General features: G+C 36.3%; 3 protein-coding genes, 1 long non-coding RNA gene and 4 other non-coding genes across 9 annotated transcripts; 3 read left to right on the forward strand and 5 right to left on the reverse strand.

Annotated features, from left to right (window-relative positions):
• Positions 1 to 7,520: 7,520 nt before the first annotated feature.
• LOC100185408 lies at positions 7,521 to 8,229 on the reverse strand. The gene is made up of 3 exons (XR_182169.4): positions 8,046 to 8,229; positions 7,933 to 7,967; positions 7,521 to 7,616 (listed from the first exon to the last, which is right to left on the reverse strand). It is a non-coding gene; the product is annotated as an uncharacterized LOC100185408 (long non-coding RNA).
• Positions 8,230 to 8,905: 676 nt separating this feature from the next.
• trnae-uuc lies at positions 8,906 to 8,977 on the forward strand. The gene has a single exon. It is a non-coding gene; the product is annotated as a tRNA-Glu (tRNA).
• A 7-nt stretch (positions 8,978 to 8,984) lies between these two features.
• Positions 8,985 to 9,055, forward strand: trnag-gcc. Its single transcript has one exon. It is a non-coding gene; the product is annotated as a tRNA-Gly (tRNA).
• Positions 9,056 to 9,382: 327 nt separating this feature from the next.
• Positions 9,383 to 9,453, reverse strand: trnag-gcc. Its single transcript has one exon. It is a non-coding gene; the product is annotated as a tRNA-Gly (tRNA).
• A 7-nt stretch (positions 9,454 to 9,460) lies between these two features.
• trnae-uuc lies at positions 9,461 to 9,532 on the reverse strand. Its single transcript has one exon. It is a non-coding gene; the product is annotated as a tRNA-Glu (tRNA).
• A 149-nt stretch (positions 9,533 to 9,681) lies between these two features.
• On the forward strand, positions 9,682 to 14,859 carry LOC100186257 (sec1 family domain-containing protein 2). Its single transcript, XM_002123501.4, has 9 exons — positions 9,682 to 10,654; positions 10,925 to 11,120; positions 11,496 to 11,649; positions 12,007 to 12,143; positions 12,525 to 12,616; positions 12,847 to 13,026; positions 13,317 to 13,519; positions 13,913 to 14,044; positions 14,688 to 14,859. The coding sequence occupies exons 1-9, from the start codon at positions 9,769 to 9,771 to the stop codon at positions 14,778 to 14,780; spliced, it is 2,073 nt and encodes a 690-aa protein (XP_002123537.1). The 5' UTR covers positions 9,682 to 9,768; the 3' UTR covers positions 14,781 to 14,859.
• On the reverse strand, positions 14,599 to 19,802 carry LOC100176051 (heat shock protein 75 kDa, mitochondrial-like). Its single transcript, XM_002123009.5, has 14 exons — positions 19,642 to 19,802; positions 19,290 to 19,516; positions 18,854 to 19,103; positions 18,523 to 18,655; positions 18,270 to 18,453; positions 17,813 to 17,949; positions 17,435 to 17,653; positions 17,059 to 17,206; positions 16,603 to 16,727; positions 16,182 to 16,301; positions 15,813 to 15,978; positions 15,504 to 15,661; positions 15,222 to 15,294; positions 14,599 to 15,006 (listed from the first exon to the last, which is right to left on the reverse strand). The coding sequence occupies exons 1-14, from the start codon at positions 19,757 to 19,759 to the stop codon at positions 14,905 to 14,907; spliced, it is 2,160 nt and encodes a 719-aa protein (XP_002123045.1). The 5' UTR covers positions 19,760 to 19,802; the 3' UTR covers positions 14,599 to 14,904.
• Positions 19,803 to 19,912: 110 nt separating this feature from the next.
• LOC100175222 (activating signal cointegrator 1-like) lies at positions 19,913 to 22,782 on the reverse strand. Of its 2 annotated transcripts, none has more exons than XM_018814775.2 (7): positions 22,516 to 22,782; positions 22,144 to 22,425; positions 21,613 to 21,809; positions 21,202 to 21,434; positions 20,649 to 21,037; positions 20,369 to 20,546; positions 19,913 to 20,192 (listed from the first exon to the last, which is right to left on the reverse strand). In XM_018814775.2, the coding sequence occupies exons 1-7, from the start codon at positions 22,734 to 22,736 to the stop codon at positions 20,004 to 20,006; spliced, it is 1,689 nt and encodes a 562-aa protein (XP_018670320.1). In that variant the 5' UTR covers positions 22,737 to 22,782; the 3' UTR covers positions 19,913 to 20,003. The 2 variants fall into 2 exon arrangements, with proteins under 2 accessions (XP_018670320.1, XP_002120096.1); XM_002120060.4 differs by having other exon boundaries at positions 19,958 to 20,192; positions 21,619 to 21,809.
• Positions 22,783 to 22,788: the final 6 nt, after the last annotated feature.

Genomic DNA, 22,788 nt, shown 5'->3' on the forward strand with positions numbered 1-22,788 from the left:
CGTAGTAAGCTAGATGGGGCTACAACGTCGTCTTGGGATCGACCATCAGTTATAGTGAACACAACATCTGGAACGTCCGGTCTGTTTCCATTACCTGGTGCCAACATGACGTCGTTTGCATATGTCAGTGCCTGACCGGTGAATGTACCTTGAAAAATGAACGTGATTATCACAAAGAAACATTTTCATAATTTAAAATCTGTTTGAAAGTTTTTCTTACCAAAGCCATTATAAGGAATGTTAGCAATTGCTTCTTGAAGACCAGCTTTATCGTTCGGGAAATCACTCATTAGAATTCGGTTCACTGTGTCTACATGTCTGTTGTATCGGAAGACACCGATCCGTGCGCTTTCGGCTCCAAGTGTTATATCGCTGAAAAGCACAGTTGATGTTTAAAACCGAATATTCCAATGCAATTTGTAATTCAATAACTTTACCGGATAACTCTTTGGACGAAAGCCACCAATGTATCCCAGTTAGGTTTAGTAATGGAACTCGAGGAATCTAGGATCACAACAGCATCTATCTTGGCATAAGGAGGACACTGTCCTGCGTAGAAAAAATAATTGCTCTTAATCGACAACCGGTCAGCGTATTTAACTTTGGGCAAGTTTAATATCCTTGTGCATAGGGTCTTAATTTAGTTTAGTTATTTGTAAACATTCGATTAATATTTGGTAAAAGTAATTCGGCTTTAGGTTGAGTTTTTTTAGTTTTATTTTCTTTTTAAAGTATGATTAACACTTCAAACAGCCAGTAGTGGTTAGATCAATTCCTGTTTTGTGTGTATAGAAAAGTATAGCAGCGCCAAGCCTTGAATGTCTAGGCTATAGAGACAGGCGCGATTTACTAAAAAGCTGCGGTAACGGTCGCCTTGTATTAGGTCATTATATTCTAAGGTTATGTATAGCGCCATCTTACGGTTGCAGCATGGTGGAGGTTCAACCCACGAATTCTTTTCGCAAGTTGAACTGATTCCATTTGAAGGATAGAGATCGAAACTGTTGGCAGCATCGCATGCAAATGTACAAATAGAACCGTCCTTGTTGTCATTGGTGCACGACACACTTCCATTCCTGAGGTCAATTATCTCACATGGAGCTGAAAGGTAACGTGTTTTAATTTTTTTAAGATATAGTAGGGTAGGAAAAGACGGAACAAAAAGTAGTAGTTTGCTTTGTCGTTAAATGTTATTAAATTGTGGAAAACACGACGGAACACACCACGTCCCAAAATGTTTTGACATTTTTTTTAATGTCACAGAAACATTGGTTAATTTATGGGGACTCAAACTTCTAGACAAGATAAGCACTACACGAATGACTGTGTCGTAAATTCGCATGAAGTCCCTTGTCGTTGGACCAGACACGAATGTATATAAGCCGGACACTTTCATATAGACTCCAGTACTGTTTATTTACGTTATTGTACTTACAATCTGGAGGTCGGTTTCCGTTGTCAAATTCCGTCCTTGGCTGTGTTGTTGTTGTTGTTGTTGTTGGCGCTGGTGTTGTTGTAGTTGTTGTTGTAGGCGCTGGTGTTGTTGTTGTTGGCGCTGGTGGTGTTGTAGTTGTTGTTGTTGGCGCTGGTGTTGTAGTTGTTGTTGGCGCTGGTGTTGTAGTTGTTGTTGTTGGCGCTGGTGTTGTAGTTGTTGTTGTTGGTTGTTGAGTAGTTGTTGGACGTACTAAATAAAAACTACGTATCACCCATCTTTACATTCATTCATTCATCTTTACATAATACGATTCACCGTTTTGGACTTTAGTTTGTAAAGTTGAGTTATGAAGTGATTCTTTATACAACATGTGAGTCTTATATCTCGGAGTGTAATTGTAACAGCTTGTATAAATATGACAGCAATTATTAAAGTAATGACGCGTTTGATCAAGTAGTTCCTATAAAATAATAATCTACAAAATAACATACGAGTTGTATGATACGCAAGCCAACCGTGTTATAATTACTATCGTTTCCCACGCAGCGCGAGAATGAATCATAGTGTCGCCATTTCATTTACATAGTTAAAACTGCCTTACATAATAAATTAATTATACCTGGGCAATCCAAAGTGTCAAAGTTACAGTTGTTGAAATCACAGCAGCATCGACATACTGATCCTTGTACATTATCGTTGCATTGGCTCGGGTACCAGGCTGACCTTGGATTCTATAGAGAATACATATAGTAGGGTGGGGGAAGATGGGACACTTTTCCTTTTAATATCTCGTCCCATTTAGTAGTAAACGAAGAACAATCAACGAATTATAAAACCATATCCTCACGACTTTCATATACCGTTGTTAATTGTTTAAAACACGATTAGGATATTCGGATATTATGTGCTAAAGGTGTCCCAACTTCTCCCACCGTACTGTATAAGTGACATAAATGACATTATGTTACTTCGACTACCAGGCATAGTGATAATAACCTTTCAATGGCTCTCTGGTATAAAAAATGTAGTTTATTTTCGACGTTTCATTCCTGATGAGGTCTTGCCGGATAGCAGACAAAACGTTGGAAATAAACTAAGTTTTTTTATACCATAAGAGAGCCGTTGAAATTTACATTATTTATATAACATATACACATTTATTTAATTTTTTTCTGTCACAAAAACATCAGTCATGTTGATTATTCCAAACAATGACATTTAATAGTAAACTGCATCTCGTTTTGCCGCTTTAATAAGTAATCGGTTTTCAACGTGTCTGATGTACCCAACATATCTCTGTAAAACTATATAGGATGTACGGCGTATAAATTATCCATTTGCATTTAGTGTTACATATTATCAAACATACTTGTATATAGTTGTTCCCACAAGCGTGCGTCTGTTTACATTCTTTTGTGATTCGTATTCCGAGCGGGTCGGTTCGTACGTGAGTTTGGCAGGATTTCTGTAAAATGTAATCAGATATTAAAAACACGATCAGATATTAAAAACAAACACATGGTGAAAATAGTTGTAAATGCATAGTTGCCGATAAGGCAAGAACTATACAGTGAATATAACATAAATTACCTGGTTTCGGTTACACCTTACTGAACGTCCGGTTTGCTTACAATCGTCATTACTTCTTGCATTCTCGCACTTCCAGCAGTAAAGTCCTGTAGAAATAAAAGTGTCGTATAATGGATGTAATTGGTGGGGGAAGATGGGACACCTTTAGCACATAATATCCAAATATACCAGCTTGTTTTAAACAATTAACAACGGTCTATATTGGAGTCGTGAGGATACGATTTTATAACTCTTTAAACGTTCTTTGTTTACTACCAAATGAGACGGGAAATAAAATGAAAAGATGTCCCATCTCCACCCACCTACTATATTAAGAAATGAAAAACATTTTTTTTTGTTTTTGTAAGAGCGCATTTGATCGTTTTTTAATTCGAATTAAATTAACCGCACTATCCATATTGGGTCTAGGTGCCTATTTAATTGTAAAATAAAATAAAAAAAAACGTTTACCATCTGTGATATAAACTGCCACAGACGCGACAGCAAGAAAGCAAAAAAACTTCATTTTCTGTAAAGTTTGATCGTCTTTAAAACGTAGTTACAACTCACGTATAACTGTTTAGTATTCTCGGAAAACTCATCGCTTTTATAAGTTTAACAGTGTCTGGAGCATTTGGCAATGGCGTAACAAACGTTATCGTTGCGTATAGGTGATGAATTAGGTTGATGCCAGCACAAAGTTATTTTAACAACAAACCATGAGTTTTCCGTGCACTGCAACCATGATTTGGATATTTTTACGAAATATGTCCCAACTTTAATGCCAATACACCGGTCTGCGTGATGTAACTCGCAGACAATATTGGAGCAAAGCCATGTTTTAGTTATAGGTCACATAACGTGCAGGCTAAGATGGATCAATGTATCTTGATCAGGATCCAATAAAGCGTTTTCTTAACGCAAAACGTGTCTCTTGGCTTTAAAGCAGTCTGGATACCTTGTTTTGAATGACAGTTGCTTAAATATACGTGATGGTTAAGGTACAGCAATTTGTCCATACACGGCAGTATGAAGAAGAATATCACGAACGTATAGGTAGACGAAACAGATTCATTTTTCATGATATGTAAGTGGACGCTATAACGAATGCTTCTTGTCTACTGGTATGAGTTGTGTTCAATCAAATAATTGTGTCTTAACGTCTAGGGTATGATGTAAACAAATTTGTAGTCTGCAACATTACGTATTTGTTTTCGCGAGGCGAGACAACTGCCGCACTTAGCACAGTTGTCCAATGTCGCATACACAGATTTGTCGTGCAAGATGGGACACTGTTAGCACATAAGAATTTCCCAATCGTGTTGTGTACAATTAATACCAATCTGGTAGAAAAATGGTTATATAATTCTTTGAATGATCTTTATTTACTACCAAATGGGACATTAAAAGTGAATGAAAACATGTACCATATCACCCCAACCTACCTTATAAGGAGTGTAACCTGCGCGCGCCATCACGACTGAGTTTCCCAACTTGTTTAATAATTATTTAATGCCATGAGGTTTAAAACGTCGTTTTTCGACAACACAATCATTTACATCGACTTGTTCATAGGCATAACAACCTGTTTAAAATTTTCCTAGGCGTCTAATTGTTGTTGTTGCTAAAATATAACTTATTTAAGTGGTTTTTGATTTTTTGAAAATTCCTTTAATAGGGTTATCTTGTCTCATTGATATTTATTCTAAAATGCAATGAGACCCGAGATTTAATTTCGGGATTTAGTAGTTTTTTGCAACATGCGCCTTTAAAACAGACGCATGAAAATGATGTAATTAAACTGTCGGCAGGGGGCGCTAATGATTGGGTATGGATTGTTGTATACTTCTGTCTTGCCCAACTAGATTTTGCTCTTGCCCCTTTTTTCGTATCAGATTCCATTAGATTCGATATGTAAAAAATGCAGACGACATTGAAACTCAACCATATAGATTCATTAAACATGTGGTAGAAATCTAACTATACTGATTAAGGTGTGTGTGTGTGATATACTTTACATGTAAACAAATTATTGCCATTTATTAGCAATCTAAATGATACAGACTCTAATATAGTTAATGGATGAATAAATGCATAGAGGTCCCTCCAAACACTCCAAAAAGTGCATGTTCTGTCGACTTTCGAAACAAAAAATCGTTTGGTCCGTTTCATCTTATCATTTGTTTACTATATACTTGACACAAATTTATGTTTATTTTTTCCTGTTTATAATTTGTTGCGTAAAAGTGTAACAAATATAGTGATATAGCTATTTTGTTGATTTAAGGTGATAAAGTACCGCGAGTGCAGCATTAAGGATATATTTGCGTGTCGTAAAAGTTCGACACGCCCTGGCAACATGATTTTGATATGTCATCGGCATTTATCCAAATTTAAATGCCAATAATCAAGTTTGAGTGATTTTATTCTGAGACGTTCGTTACCGTGCTGTCTCTGCATTTAGTCATGAACGTGCAGGCTAGGATTAATGTAGTATGAGTGCACTATACAATAAATCACACTATAAAGGCATCTCGGTTCTTTTGAATCAGTTCTTCCTTGATTGAACTGTCAGTTAAATTGAGATACGTGACCGTTAAGCCTACGTGACCGTTAAGACAGGTGTGAATTAATGTTGTTTTGCATGTGAATCTTTTTAAGGTAAGCCCGTCGTCTTAATTAGTTTAAGTACTTGCACAGATTATTTAATTTATTTCGTAGAATAGCTAAAGGTCATGTGTAAATATCTTGGACGCAGCAGACACACATGCATATACACACATATAGTAAAAAGGGAAAGATGGGACACCTTTTACGGTATTTTCTCGTCCCATTTAGTAGTAAACAAAGAACGTCCAAAGAGTTATAAAATCGTATCTTCACGACTCCCATAGACCGTTGTTAATTGTTTAAAATACGATCAGAGTATTTGGATGTTACGTGCTGAAGGTGTCCCGTCTTACCCCATCCTACTACGTATGATATGAACTAGTGGCCTAAAAATACTTTCCACATAAGATATAATTCACTGTTGAGGTATTTTCTTTTTCAACTTTGCTTAATTTGGCACTTATTATGGCAGGGCGTGCCAGGGAACACCGATTGTATGCCAGAATTGTCGTATTATACGAGGATAAGCGAGTACTATAGTTCAAAACCTACTCTTTCAAACCTTTATTTATTTGTTTATGAATCTACTAGTGAATATGTGTACGCGAATTCGTGCGCAGTATATAGATTGCAACGTGTTATTGCACCGATGCCGCTTTGACTTCTTCCCCGTACGTAGTTTAAACGGGTACGCGTTGAAATGTGAGCGGCAGACAAATTTCCTCATAAAGGAAGCATTCGAGCCCCTGTCTGATAAATTGCTAAGAAGATCAAAACGTTCTATGAACCTGTGCAAATCCCAAAGGTTTGTTCAAATGAATGAAACTTGTTTATCCTCGTGTGGTGAGGCAATGACAGTCGTGGGCTTTTTTTTAATATGACTGAAACCTTGGACAACCCATTAGGTACGAGTGTGTTGGACCAACTGCAGTTAAAAGTATCTTGCCTAACGACAGCACATACACCAGCAATCGTGGTGTGGTCGAGCCTCGAGCATTATACCTTTAATAAGACACGCACGCCACGGAAACAGTTTAATCTGAAAAACCTCCTTTAAAAATCTAAAAGATCTCTTCAGTCACGCGAAAAACAGAGCGAACACCACGAAAACGTATAGCCTATGGTAGGATTCTGATTGATACAGGCGAATCAATGCAAACACAGCAGCACTCTATACACGCATGTTGTAACTGTTATTAAAATGTCTGTTGTTTGCTGTAACGGTCAAGCTTTTATTCAAAAGGTTTAGTATTTATTTATTTCTCTGGGTTTTATATTAACCGCCGTTTTACCGTAACCGTCTAGTTCTAAGTCTGCTTATTTTGTAAACTTAGTTACAGTGACGTTAGCAAAGAAACAAAATAAACTTTTCACGGGTTTTTCACGGGGTGGCATAGGAAGTGTTTACCCTTCCATTCCATTGCATGTGGGGCTACATGAGGTCCTTATTGAAAATCCGAGATTTAAGCCGGACTCGGCTCATCACCCCAGCATCCATTTTTGCCCCTATTACGTACACGCGATATAATAAGAACGCTAATAGTGGTGATGTTGATTATGCGGCAGGAGCTACTTTCTAAAGTAAGATGGGACACATATTCTGTTTTCCCGTCCCATTTGGTCGTAAACAAAAAACAGTCAAAGAATTATAAAACCGTATCCTCACGACTCCCATAGACCGCCATGATATTTGGATATTATGTGATGAAGTTGTCCTGTCTCCCCCATCCTACTATATATTACATGGTAAACATGCCCACGACTTTAAACGCACTGGTGTATTTTGTACATTAACGAGTAATACATGAATCGAATTTACCAGCACTCTATAAGGCTTGATCATTATCCTTAATGCTACACTATATAACTTGTACGCCACAAGATCAAACGATTAAAACACAAAATATATTGCTTTAATTGATTTTATTTGTCAGCGAAAAATCAGCTGATACTTATGTTTGCTCCTGCTGTTCTGTGTCTTGCAGCATGTCGATAAAATTCTCTGTAAAAAAAGATATTGTATAGTAAGGTGGGAGAATATGGGACATCTTTAACACATATTATCTAAACATCCTGATCGTGTTTCAAACGATTAACAACGGTACATGTGAGTCGTGAGAATACGGTTTTATAACTCTTTTCATTTTCTTTTTACTACCACGGACGAGAAAATATAATGAAAAAGTGTCCCATTTCCTCCCACCCTACTATAGGCTATCTATATGTAAGCGACTTATGGTGTATGTCAAACACGACAAAATGTTTTTCTTTGTCGGATAGGCTTTTATTATATAATATAATGGTAATACTATTCTTACCCGCTCGCTGCTGTTGGTCGCCGTGCTTGTAATCTCTGTGAACAAAAAACATATCATATACCTTGACTGAGCTTTGGTAAATCAATTTGTTTTAATGAGAAAGAAGTACTCACGGGCTCCCGTTGATCCTGCGTCGAAGGTTTTGAATTACTTCGTTTCTTCGTCGCCTCCAAAACCATTGACCGTTGGTGTCCGACACCAGAAGAGTAATAACGACAATCAATATTATCTTGCGGTACATACTTGCGTATATGAGAAGTACGAACTGGGAATAATTGTCACATGAACATGGGTTAATATTGCCTCTGGAACGATCGTTTTCAAGGAAGTGTTTTTGCAAGTCGGTACCCGCAACTCTGCGCTGTCACCGCATCCAGTATGCTTTTCACGAAATTTTGGTGTTGATTCAGCAATGTTCAGACCACGTTGGTTCAGACCCAAGTTATTGTAGCCGCGCGTTGGTTTAACTTTAAAGTCTTTGTTTAGACTAACGTTGGTTTAGATAGGCGTTTAATGAAACAGAGAGATTGATTAAGCCAGGTGTGGGGCAGACCATTTTTTATGCTTTGTAATTGTTTGATTTAAATAAAGCACACGCTTATGCGGACAATTAATAAATCATAGGCCCACGGCGGTAAATGTTAAGAATACATTCAAATTATAACGCGTACGTTTAATCTCACCATAAACTGAATTTGTTTCAGGGCTCCACTCCACACATAGAGCGTTTCGCGTAGATCGTTTCTTTTCTCTTGCGACACCGAGTTGGGTTTGAATAATGTTAACTGTGAATTGTCAAATGACATAGCTTAAACCGGCCGATGTAGCCGTCAGTCAATTTCGACGACCACTCTACTCGTATGCTTGAAACTTATGTTTTCCCTTGGGCCCTTATTTATATTTATAATCGATAAGTAGTTTGTTAAAACGGCACGCCAGTATGTAGTTATTTTTTTGTCGTTTTGAGATCGTCTCCTACATGGTCTAGTGGTTAGGATTCCTGGCTTTCACCCAGGCGGCCCGGGTTCGATTCCCGGTGTAGGAACATGTTAGCATTGGTGGTTCAGTGGTAGAATCCTCGCCTGCCACGCGGGGGGCCCGGGTTCGATTCCCGGCCAATGCAATCTTTTCGCTCTAATTGTCGAAAATGTCGGAGTAAAAATTTTATATTTGTCCCAATGAAAAAGAACAAATAAATTTGTTTCGTTCGTGTTTTACACATTCTGTAACTGTAGCTTTGTTCACAGACATATAATGTTATAGTCAAAGTCAACACATGTCTGTGTTTTAAAAAACATCAGAAAACATAGTGGAAGTTCACACCATTGACATCACGAAACCCTTGCTTGAAAATATATTGACATTTTCCCAAAAACCTGTTACATTCAATCTTCAAAACAGTGTCGAATATTCTGCTTTTTATTTAATTTTTACAAAATGACAAAAGGTTTGCATTGGCCGGGAATCGAACCCGGGCCCCCCGCGTGGCAGGCGAGGATTCTACCACTGAACCACCAATGCTAACACGTTCCTACACCGGGAATCGAACCCGGGCCGCCTGGGTGAAAGCCAGGAATCCTAACCACTAGACCATGTAGGAGACGTTAGAGTTTTGTCGAAAACGAGTGTCTATCGTTACGCCAGCATTCTGCCAGACAGACTGTTGACGTAGTAGATTTTTGTGAGACTTTAGCATCTGGTTAAAATCACCACGTTACTCGTTTGGTTAAAATCTACATTACTTACATCGAAATACTTTACTCTTTTTGTATTCTGTGTTTTTTTCAGCTGGTAGTATATTTTTGATAAGCATTTAAACAGTAAAAAAGTAAAGCAATGGCAGGCGATGTGATAGCTGGTGCAAATGACAAGCTTTGGCGTCCTGTGCTTTCTAAAGTTAAAGGATCTGTTGTTTTCATTGACTTTTCATGTGCCGAGTGCCTATACTGGAGCGGTGGGCCCAAAATATTACTAGATGCTGGCGCTGTGTCCATTAAAGAATTCTCCTCATTTGAAAGTGGAGGAGAGAAAAATACAAAAGCTGTCTTTATTGTCAGTTCCCTTTTAAAAGGCCGAGCACAATCTGTGCTGCGTGATACCATTAAATCAAGCAATTTCCAATACTGTGTTGTATTTACCACTTTTGATGAAGACACCCATAGATTTTCAAACAGCACTAATGTGGTGGATGCTAATTCACCCATTTTCGAAGACTTAGAATCCCAAATTTCTCGCTGGATGGGTGGAATGAGTTACTCATGTGAAGTTCTGTATGCTCCCTTGTTTATTGCTCCATTTACATCCCTTCTATTTTTAACTCCAACTTTAAATGAAGTTTTTCCATTACTACATCATGATTTAGCTGCGATTGATGCAGTGAGAAAAAGTAAAGGTGAACAGCATGAGATAAACAGACTTTCCGACGTTCACTTTTATGCATTGCCCACAAACTACCAGCTACAAATTCGAAACCTGGCTGCTTCTCTTAACAACTTATTTGAGGCTCTTGACTGCAAAGATGATTTATTTGTGGTGGGTAGCACAAGCAGATTAATCGGCACGCAACTGGCCAATCTTCCAGCAGCACGCCAACGGCGAAAAACATCATCAAAGCAAGCATCACTTTTGCTTATAGATCGAACTCTTGACACTGTTGGGCCAGCAGCTCATTCAGACGATTCTGTTGTGGACAAAATATTTGGGATTCTTCCAGAGTTGCCATGTAAGTCGGTTATTTATAACAAATATTAAAGAAACAGGGCATTTTCATAATTCTTGTTGTATTTCCGCTTAAAAATTATTTGACCCCATGTTTAATTATTATAAAAAAATTTAGATTTTTTTCACTATATAAAGAAAAAGATTATTGTATTACAAACATGCAAACAATATATTTATATATATCTGTTTGATTCTTGTTTTAATGGTGTTCTGCCCATTTTTATTAAAAAAAACAGCCTTATTTTGCTTTATTACCTTTTCATTTTCACAGGCCATGCAAATAACGTTGCAATCGACATGTTGTGTCTGTCATCTTTAAAACCAACAGACCTCAGTGAAAGTGACAGCAATGATATCACAAGCATGTATTTCCCAGGCAGTCTAATGCCACCAAATGAAGCATATCCGAGCATGCTTGAAGATATGATGACATCCTCACAAAGACTTGCACTCAGCCTATTAAAAAAGTTAGATACGCTACAGTGTTTTTGTTGTTTAAATTAAACAAGAAAGTAGGAGTGTATAAATTTTTAATTAAACCTTACATAATTTTCTTATGTGCACAAGTAAATATGTAGTGCATAAAACTGATTAGGAATAGGCCTAGCCCGATAACTAAATGAAGATATCAATGCATGGAAATTAGTATGACATTCAAAAGTACAACATTGGAAGATAATATTCAAGACTAAAGACAAATTATCGCATACATTATACTATTAACCATGAAGGCTGGGATAAACATATAAAGAAGAAAAAGGGTTTGGAGCAAAAAAGTTGCATTGAGTTAGGGTAAACACTGAACACCTTAGCCAAAGTTTCATTGAACCTCATATTTCCAGATCACTGATAAACGCTGCAGAAGAAGAAGAGTTCCAGGTTGATCCAAAAATCAGCAGCAACAAATCGTCAGCAAATCCAGATGAACTACATTCTGTTGTTGAAACTTTTTGTGGGAATGCTGGTGCAATTATTTATCACAGCAATCTGTTGCAGGTGGGTGACATTTGTGGACACTTGTGTGGCAGTGATTAGAGCACTGGCCTCTAGACCAGGCGTTACAAGTTCAAGGTTTGACTCTGCCACATTTGTTGGGGTATCAGTTCTGGGCAAAACAATTTTGCTCAAACTAAGTCTCATATGGTTGTTCATAATAAATATATTTAAAAAAACCATTAAAACACCCCCCAAAAAATCACCCTAAATTTTTATTTTTGTTTTCTATACGACGACAGTGTTTTGCCTAGATGTTGCTTGGTTGCCACCAGAATGGCGATGTGATATTGTTAATATTTTTGTCATTTCTTGCTAAACAAAATTACTCAATGAATTAATACATTACATGTTATACAGTTAGCACTTGCATCGTCACAAACCCTCTCACATGAGTATCATGAGAAATGGATGGAACTGTCTTCTATGGAGAAGATTTTAATGCAGAGTGCTGATGATACGACACCACTTACAAGGATACTTGATGTCATTAACCAGTGAGTGGTTGGGGTAACTTAACATTAAGATCATAGGTCTAACGTGATGGGTGTTGGGGAAACATGAAACCCAAACTTTATAACAGGAGTGACACCATAAGTTTGGTATCTCAGCTGTTCTTGTTACTACCCCAATTTACTTTTAACATGCTCCTAATTACCCAGTTTATAGCCAGCCCCCTCCTTCATGGTCGCAAAGAACTCAAATTATACAAAAAGATATTATACAAGAAGATTTTTTTGAGCTGGTTAACCAATCTTGCATTTCCCTTCTCTTCCCTCTTTTAATTAACCTGATCTTCTTACTGTATTTAAATAGATAAATAACAAAATTATGGTATGTTAGCTAACACACATATGACATATATACTTTGTTAATAGAGAAGATGAAGACGGGAATAGAGAGTGGACAGTGGAGGAAATATTGATGTTGCTTGTTTATATTTGCTCCTTAAAATCAGTGGCAGCTCCAGGTGAGATATGATTCATCAAACATGTTATTAATGATAACATATTATAATTCTCATTTAGTTTCACTCTGTTACCTATACTACTGGTACTGGACATACCGGAATATTGTTTTGTTTTTCAGCCTAAATATTATACATAAAACGCTAATGCTTAGACGTTTCGTTTTCTATTTGGCAAGACTTCATCGGGGTCATGAAAACAGAATCCGATAAAACCTTTTGTTTTTATTTAGATGAAGAAATATGGGATGAATTATCAAGCACTCTTTCACTTGCGATAACAGAGTCAAAGATTGAAGATCTTCCTGATGGTTTGGTTGAAGCATTAGGCATGAATGGAAGTGAAGATAGTGAAGATATTGATTTGGGACAAGCTCAAGATGTTGTGCAACTTATTGTTGAAAAACTGCAAGGTATATATATGGATGGATTACTATTTTAAATACAGAAATATAGATATATACAGTAGCGTTTTGTGTATTTTGATTTTTGGCTAAACAACCTAAAAGTATATGTAGTGTGTCTTGAGCATGACACTTAACAGCATTTTCTATAGCACAGTGGTCCCTTATTGGTTGTCAATGTTTTAACCCACACAACAACGGGCATGAGATGTTTAAAATAAAACACCTGTGTTATAACATTTTCTGATGCCCGCCAGGATATAAGTTTCATTCATTTATCCCAAATATCTTATTTTTAGGTCTCTCAAACTCCCGTGCTGATCTGAAGTTGTTTAATTCCCTTCACCAAGAAACAATGGGGCCACCTGAATATGTTTCTCTTATAAGTCAGATTCTTAACAAGGTATTAGACCCCAGCAAGCCAGATATAGAACCTGACATGGAACACATATCAACAGGGCTGATGGGTTTATTGAAAACTGGCTTCAGTATGTTTAAAAAGGTGGGAATAAATTAAGTGTTAAGCTACTGTATCATGTTAACATTAACATGTATAAAATATCATACATCAAAATCAATATAACCTGACAGTATCATATACCATTACCACTTTTCATAATCAAATATAAACAAAGCCAAAGAGTAACAATGTTAATTAAGTTTTAACAACATACAAAATAATGTTACTGTAACATTATTTCGTATGTTTTTAAAACTTAATTTAATTATTTTCAGTATCTTTAAACTTGTATTTTTATACAACACTCTAAACTTACACTATACTTACAGTCTGTTACAGTTATATGATTTTTATTCTTGTGCGTTCAAAGATTAAACAAAATCAAAAACAACGTAAATAACTTAAATACCTAGACTAAATTTTTGTGTATTCCAGGTCACCCCTCCAAGACCAACTGATAGTTCTCTTCTAATTATATTCATGGTTGGTGGAATAACTTTTGAAGAAGTTCGTTGCATTCATCGCAAAGTTAAGGAATATAATTTGATCAATGGAAAAGACTTAAAAGTGAGTTTGGTTTCTATGTTATGTTTTATCTACGCACAAAGTATGTGTTCATGTGTGGAGCAGGAATTTCCACATGGTTATAATACTACTACCTTGGGCTAATGACTAATTAAAGCCTAAATCCTAAGATCCTTGACCAAGCCCCTACCCTGTTACCTATATACCAATGCTGATAGCGGAGTAGTGAAAATGCTTGTATTCGCAGTGTTTGAGTTAAATGTTTTGGTGTTATGGAAGTATGTCAAAGTATCACAGTTATTTTTTATTCTTATTGATAGCATAAGTCAGTGTTTAAATTAGAACAAGGCGGAATGCTTGGTCATTTGTCATCTGTTTTTTTATTTCAGTTTAGTTAAGTGTATTACCTCACCTATCTTTTCAGTGTAACTGCACAAAAATGCAACAATACAAATATGGTTGACCCCTTTAATATTTCTACAGGTTGTAGGTGAAAGGGGTATAACATGGGTGTATGATACCCCTAAATCATCTGTTTAAGTGTTTAGGTATTTAAATTTGAAGTGTTTAGGTATTTAAATTTTAATTAAGTGTGGTATTTATCCTTTTCTTTGTATTGTAACAGCACATAAATGACACAAATGCAACAATACACATATGGTTTATCACTTTATTATTTATACAGGTTGTTGTAGGTTCAACACGTGTGGTAACACCTGCGGACATGGTGGACAAATTACTGTTTGCAAATAATTTACTTCCAGAGATGGGTTTGTAGTGTAGTAGATAATTTCTAACATATATATTGGTGCACTCATAAGCTCACATTGTGCAATAAAATTTACATGATTAAGATAGCTGTATTGAATAGTTTTCCAGAAGTTGTATAGTTTTCGTTTTGATTAGTGCTTCTGAAGTACTTTAGTAAGCAGGTCATTGAGTCGATTGACCATGGGTCGAGCATCTTCAAACAGTCCAGCTGACACCATAGCATTATCATACAACTGCAAATAATATACCAGGGGTTAAAAATGTTCAGTTATAGCATTAACTTTATTGTCATCGAGTCATCAAATGCAAGTAAGATAAAGACAGTCGTTTTAATAATGCTCGTTAACACTTACGCACAAAATAGCAGTGGCGAGCCTTGAATCCATAACCTCCAGGGTATAGACAGGCGCGCTATCCACTGTAACAATGACATCACTATTAAACTCACCTGCTCCAGCAAAGCTTTGGCAAGATCTTCATCTTCGTTCTTAAGAGAGGTAAGTTTCATTACAATTGGATGCCTGGAATAATAATATTGTAAACACTAAGTGCTTTTTATCTTTGAACATTAGAGTGGTTAACTTGTATTTTGGTCTTGAGTATCATTTTACCCTGATAAAGACGACATACATAGGACATTAAAACTACAGTCAGCATTTTTTTTTGCCAGAAGAAACCACAAGTATGTATATGCCAGGAACAATATATACAGTGAACATTGAAAACTTACACAGCATTGAGTTGAAGTGTTGGCTTAAACAAAGCAGTTCGTTCACTTTCAGAAAGTCCTTTGGGGTCCGTTAAATACTGACTTTTCAAGAAGTGGCGAACTGAACCCATTTCCCATACTGTCACCATTGCTGGATGCTTGTCAAGTTTGTCAGTCACCTGAATAACAAGGTACGTTGTCGTTACTATGTTAGAATGATCTTAAAATTTAAAAAGGGTGTTTGGTCCATTGCAAAAACTAAAAAACTTCACCATTTAGTAAAACATGTAACAGCAAAATATGTGTTTTATTTGTATTGTTAAACATTACCTTCACATCTGTGACTTTCAGATCCAGTGCTGCCTTTGCCCAATCAGTCAATTCTTTGCTCTGTGAGTCCGACATTGTCAATTCACCATCTGCCTTTGGTGTTGTGTCCTTTTCATTTTGGTAGGAATTGGCAACCACTTCGTTCTCAAGAGAGAAGAGTTGTTTCCTGGGAATAATTGGATTCAAAAACAGAGAAAACAAATTGAAGGTGAGTAATAAAAGTCCCACATCGTAGCACAGTGGGTATGGCCGGTATGGGTTCAAGACTCGTTGCTGTCTTCAGTTACATTCATTCATTATTTCATGAACAAAACTATTCCCTACTACATAATGGAAACATGATAAAATTTTTACTGAATAATTACATACCCAGAGTAGGTTTTCAGTTGTAGTAAAGTAACTTCATCATATGGATCATAGCAAAACAAAACTTCTCTTCCGCTGTTTTTAAGTGATTCAAAGTAGGGTGAAGATTCAGCTAAGCTTCGGCTGTAAATATTAGTTATCAGTTTGTGCTGTATAAAACATTCATAGCAGCAACACAATAAAAGTCTTGAGTGTAGGTAGAAACTCTGTTTACTATTGAACAAGTGAGAGTCCGTAAGTGAAAAGTACATGAAATGTTTAAATCATGCAGCGTGGAAAGATAAGACAACATCAGCTGTTCCCTGTTACTTTTTATTTGGCTGAATTCATATTTACAAGCCATACACATTGTGATGGTGTTATAACTTGTAGCCATACATAGACGCCTATGGTTGTAACTTGCAGTAACTATGTGTGTTTTTACCTTGGTGCACACAAATATAGAATGTTACGTTCTTCTCCCATCCTTGTAATGTAATCTTTAAAACTTGTGACTTCTCCTTCAGGAAGAGTGGATGATTCGTATCTCAATAATTGAGCAACTTCTTCCTGAAAAAAAAAACAGAAGTTGTAAAATCAGGAACATCGGTGCTTCAATATTAGGTAGGTTAAGAAAACTTACAAGCGAATAATCTAAATTAAAAAATTCTTGTTTAGTTATATTTTATTATTATCATTACAGTGATGTATCTCAATTTAGATAATGATATAAATTTAAAAAAATGAATAACAAAACAAATCACAACAACTGTTAAAACAATTTGCAATTTAGGAATTTTCTTGTAACACTATAAAAACACTATGAAAATTTTCTAGTAACACTTAAGTTTTTTTAAGACACCATAATAGCGACTACTGCAGATTTATTTATGTATTTTACCCTTTTTTCCTGCATGTCTTCAGACAAAACTCCTTCTGTGATAAACAGTTTGTAACCGGCATGAAATTTTAAATATTTTTCAGGGTCGCGACGACTTTGATCCAAAAAGTAACGAATCAAACGACTTGTCAGTGTCTCACGCAGCTTACTGGAGGAAAATTCAACTTTAAAAATATGTTCCAAAAGATTCACAAACGGGGGGAGCAATATATCATATATGTCAAACTACAGTATCAAGTATGACCAAATGCACTTTACTTTTAAAAAAGGCTCTAGTTTTGAAAAGGTAAGATTAACAAGGTGTGTTTTAAATTTTAAGGACCGCTGTTCTTATCATCCTATGATTATTTGTATGTATGCAAATGCATAATCTAACCTTATAAGAGCGCTGTTTTGAAGCAGTTCTCTGCTCAAGTTGAGCGGAATATCCTCACTGTCAACTACTCCTGTTAAAAAGCGAAGCCACTTTGGAAGGAGATTGGTCGTCTTGTGTTGGACAAGAACTTTCCTGCTGTACAATGATACACCCGACATACCAGAAGCATCCCTGGCCATTTCAAGCATGGTAGGCTGTTGTTCAGATACATAGAAAATACTGAAAAACAGAATCAAGTGTCAATATGAACCCCATAAGAAGAAAACACCAATTAGCTACAATGAAATTAATAACTCATGAATTCACTACACAGAAGGTTGGTATTGGTAAAGTGTCCATCATATTTATTGGAATAATTCTTATATCTTATAGGCTTACCTTCTTATATTTAATGGAGCATCCGTCTTATAAAACAATTTATAAAGATAATGGTCACTCTGGTTGTTTGTCAGATGGCGAAAGAAATTTAAATGTTGATCTTCGTCAATGTCCTTTGGGTCAAGTGTCCAGAGTGGCTGTCAAAATATATTTTAAAATAAATACACAGCTGGATTTAAGCCTGAACCAATGTCACAGAGAGGGGGTTTCATGGGGGCAAATTTTGATGTAAATTAACCCCCCCCCCTTCTCTTTTTTTTCTGACACTGAACCCCATTATGGAAGCTTGATGTTTTATGTTACCGAAACTGTATTTTGGGTAGTTCTGTTTTAGATATCTAGTTTGATTATACTAATACGTAATACCTAGCAAATACAAGAAACAAGAGTACAGTTAGTTGCAGTAAAGTTAGAAAAACTGACAGCTCAGTGAATTAGTTATCTAACACTTAATCACCTTGACGGCATTCAGTAGTTTTCCATTCAGTCTTACTGGAAATCCAACAAAAGCACTATGTTTCTTTATTATGCTCTTCACGGTCTCTTCTTCAGCAAATTTCCTGCAGTCCGGTTTCAGCGTGACCACAATTTTGGTTCCGGGCATTACAGATTCTGCTTCTGTGATCTTATATGATACACCGCTGAAATAAAGTAAAACAAGTATTTACAAATCCAAGATCTTTCATAATTGTATAGAAAAACTGTTTTACCCTTCAGAGGTCCAACTGTACCCTTTGCTGTTGGGATCATGAGATTTGGTATACACAGTAACTTTACTTCCAACCATAAAGGTTGAATAAAAACCGACACCAAACTGTCCAATGATGGATGAACCAGCATCTCCTGAAACAACAGAAACAACATTTATTTTACAAAATATCTTAATGTGAGAAATTGGTCATATCTTGTGTGTTGTGCAGTTTTTTTCTGCGGTGCAAAAAATTACTGTTAATCCTCATTTCCTGCACTTTACATTGAAATTCGGCCAATCACTTTATGAATAAATACTGTAAATCCTATTTAATCATGACATTTGATTACCTTTATCTGCAACTTGCTTGAGAAACGCTTTTGACCCTGATCTTGCAATAGTTCCAAGATTTGAAGATAATTCCTCCTTGGTCATCCCAATACCTGTGTCCTGGATTGTGAAGGTGTTCTCATATTTATCGGTGCGAATGTGAATTTCCATTTGTGGGGCTTCTCCACCCTCACCATCAGTAGTAAGTCGATTATATCGAAGTTTTTCTAACGCGTCACTCGCATTTGAGATAATTTCCCGGATAAAAACCTGAAACGATATTTAGGTTATATGCAAACATACTTGGTTTTGAGCAAATAAGCGTTGTCTTTGCCCACAGATAGATTCTTTTTCAACATGGGTACATGTCTTGAAAATGTAGTTTCACATTGTCAAACTGCCCAAAAAAGTTAAGTTTCAAACAAAAAATACAACTTCTGCAAATGGTGTACCTACCTCATTTTCGGAATAAAGTGATTTAGCAACAATATCCAGCAATTCTGCTGTTTCAGCTTGAAACTCGTGTTCATTTGCTTGCCCAACAACTTTTTCTTCGTCCTTGATTATATTATGCAAGTCTTCTTCTGTGTCTTCACTAGTTGCCTCTGGTTGCGTTGATAAAAACCGCCAAGTACTGGCTGGGAGTTTGTTTAGGTGGGTTCTTCGTAGATGACCATTTTGAGCTTAAAAATAAGTATTATTTAACACGCAGAATCTACTGTTTATGCCAGTCTGCTAAATATGGTTATGTTGACGAAACGAGCGTGTTACTCGCAATTGGCTTGCCATTATTTCACTACACACTTACCGCTGCGTATTTGCGTTTGAGCAGCATAAGATACACTTCTTGTTGATATTCTTTTAGGTGTTAATCGAGAAATATTTCGTAAAATAACCTGGGAGCACGTTTTCGTGTGCGCGGCCATCTTGAATTTGGTAAACTGATTTATACTATTTCTATGACTAACCAATTACCGTTCAAAACAATAGACATAATATAAAAAAACGTTTTTGTATAAATTTGATTTACTCTGGTATTATATTGTTGGATAGAGACAAGACCAACAATAACCCCAATGCCACACAAACATATGATCCATTTTTATTTCACATTTGCACACAAATAATATTTCATAAATTTATTATTTCTGGAACATCATAAATAGTAAGTTACATTTGTAGCCCTCTCTTTGCATTAAGATGAGTTTTAGGTTCAATTTTCCAAATCTTATGTCTTCCTTTTACAGGGAACAGAACTTTAAGTTCGTGAGGATCTTCACAAACAAAAACATAAGCTCCACCAGATTCACCACCTGGATACTTAACAGAATATTCTTCTTGAGAAAGAACTTCTTTTACCTTTATAAATACATTTGCATATTAATACAGGTACATACACTTCTAAAACAGTAGTTCCCAAACAATTGATGTTTTGGCAATTTGCAGGGGGGAAGTTAGTTTTACAATTGTAAAGCCATTTTTTCATGTTTTCTATTGCCAACTACATAGGTAGGGCAGTATCACATATGTCTTACCTGCACACAACCAAGTAAGCAACCGGCAGGATACTCTTTGGGCAACTCTGGCATAGCCTGTAACCCATCAGTAGCTTGCCAGTGAAGTTTATGTTGTTCTTCAATTGCGAATATTTCATCCTTTGTCGGTTTCTTAGCTGCTGCAGCAATCCATAATCTTCCACGATGGTTTGAATACCTGGAATGTAAAACTTCAACAAACTGTACATACTGATACAGTCAAAACCCCTTTAGGTTGAGTTTATTGAGCAAATTGGTATATTTTATTAGTCTGTCCTACCAAGATCTCCCTTCATGCCTCTTGACTCCTTTTATAAGCAGAGATGCCCATGGTTGGTGCATGCTGAGACACATTCCCGGATCAGACAGTGCAAGTAACTGCTCATCTTGCAGTCTTTTATTGCTTGATTTCCAAACTTTGTTGGTTGTTTTTTCCACTTTTTCTGCAACCTCAGTTAAGTAAGTAGGAGTGGGTCCATTAATATTTGGGTTCGCAATTTCTGGAAAATTTTCTTTGTTGTTTGTTATTTCTATGTAATTATCTTCTGTGATTTCGTCAGAATGATGTCCAAAGTTTGCTGCCATAATTTCTTCATCCTTTGTTACATCATATTCTATATCTAAATCAGCATCATCCAGTACCCTTCGTCCAGCAATGTCCAGTGTAACCTGCAATAAGGCATGTTATTAGATCTACTTGATCAGCATATAGTATAATATTAATGCTTTCCGAAGTCCACCTATATAAGCTTTAACCTGGAATTGGAAGATTACCTTATTGGATATATACAACGAGCAATAAGCATCGTCGCTACAATATATACTAAAATTACCTTTCTGTTCAGTCTAGAGCCATGTCTTTTTTCTCTCATTTCAGCTTCTCTCTTTTTAAGAAGACTTCTCTCCTTTTCACTGAGCCATATATTTGAATCAGTTGCATAATAATCAGATTCATCATCAATTACTTTTGTTCGTTTGGCACAACTTCTGTCATACTTAAGCAACCGCTCTTTATAAGCCCGAGCTTTCTCCAGCGCACTTGCGAGGTTTGATGAAGCTGAATGCCCTATTAGGATTAAAATGAAATTAAAACAAAGTAATCATAGAAAGGAGATAAAGAAAAAAGCAGTATACATAAAATAGGTGTTTAGACATCAGGCCTATTTAATAAATACCTAACATTATTGCAAGGCATACCCTGGTATCTGAAACTTAGGATAACTAATTATCAAGTTCAATGTTTTAATAACCTTGGTTTCCAAGTATCCCTCCACCTTCTATATTGATCAGTTTTTCATGAAGTTTTTTGCTCTTGTTTGATTTTCTTGCCAGCACCTCCTTTTCCTCTCTTGTGCAAACCAAATCCCCGCAAAACAAACAAGGGCCCGACCCCTCCTGTTCACAAACCACTCGCCCACAGCTCAAGCAATTGTTTACCAGCCTGTTAATGAGATTTTTATGTTAAGTTTTATGTAAACTATTGATGGAATTTACTAGGGGGTCATAGCCCAATCTTTGGGTCAATTCTTTTTTAAGCCCCACTTTGTCTTTACAAACATTTCTGTTTCCATTAGAAGTTCACCTTGGAAATATTTAAACATAAATGGCTCGTTGTTTATCTGCTAGATGCAGCGACCAGTGCGACCACGCTTCTTTCTTTCAATTAAATGTAAATAAGTTTTTAACTGTAAACATGTATAACAGCTGTTGTTTATTCGCTATTTTTCCACTTTAAGAAGAAATATTTTAAACTATATAAATAATATGCGACATACTTATGTTTTTGAGCTTGACATTCGCAAATGTTTCTTCCAGGCAACATAACTGCATGAGCTCTCATCTCACCATCTTTACCATATAAGGAAACATAATGGGTCTTCTTCTTTGCCTTTTTCTCTCCACCCTCTAAACTCTCTCCCATCTTGCTCATATCAAAAGGATTAGAGTTAGATGATGGCAATAACTTTTTCCCCAAAAGTTTTTTTCCACCATTAAAACCGTCATCATCATCTTTTTTGTAAACCATTACGTTGTCAGGGACCCGAACTCTCTCCCATCTGAAGTAAAAGATTAGATGGTTACCATCACACAAAAGCTATTTAAAGTTAAATAATATATACTATAAATGTGCTTGACTCAGTAAATACCTTCCCAACAAATCGCGAATAAACTGCTTTTTGGGGCCGTCCAATCCAGACTCTGTGCCATTCTCAGACAACAACTCAGTCACGAAAGTGGTCAATTCCTCAGGATTATCAATCGTTACAAGGTAAGACGATAAATCTTCAACGTCTGTCTCTGCTATTCCCAGCAACTTGACTAGTTCCTTGTTTACCCACTGCGAAAGCGACATAGTCCCAGACGCCATGTTACGATTTAAAATATACTTTTGCAATATATAATTTCACAGTTATAATGTT

Source organism: Ciona intestinalis, chromosome 14, assembly GCF_000224145.3.
Source record: "Ciona intestinalis chromosome 14, KH, whole genome shotgun sequence".
Taxonomy (NCBI): domain Eukaryota; kingdom Metazoa; phylum Chordata; class Ascidiacea; order Phlebobranchia; family Cionidae; genus Ciona; species Ciona intestinalis.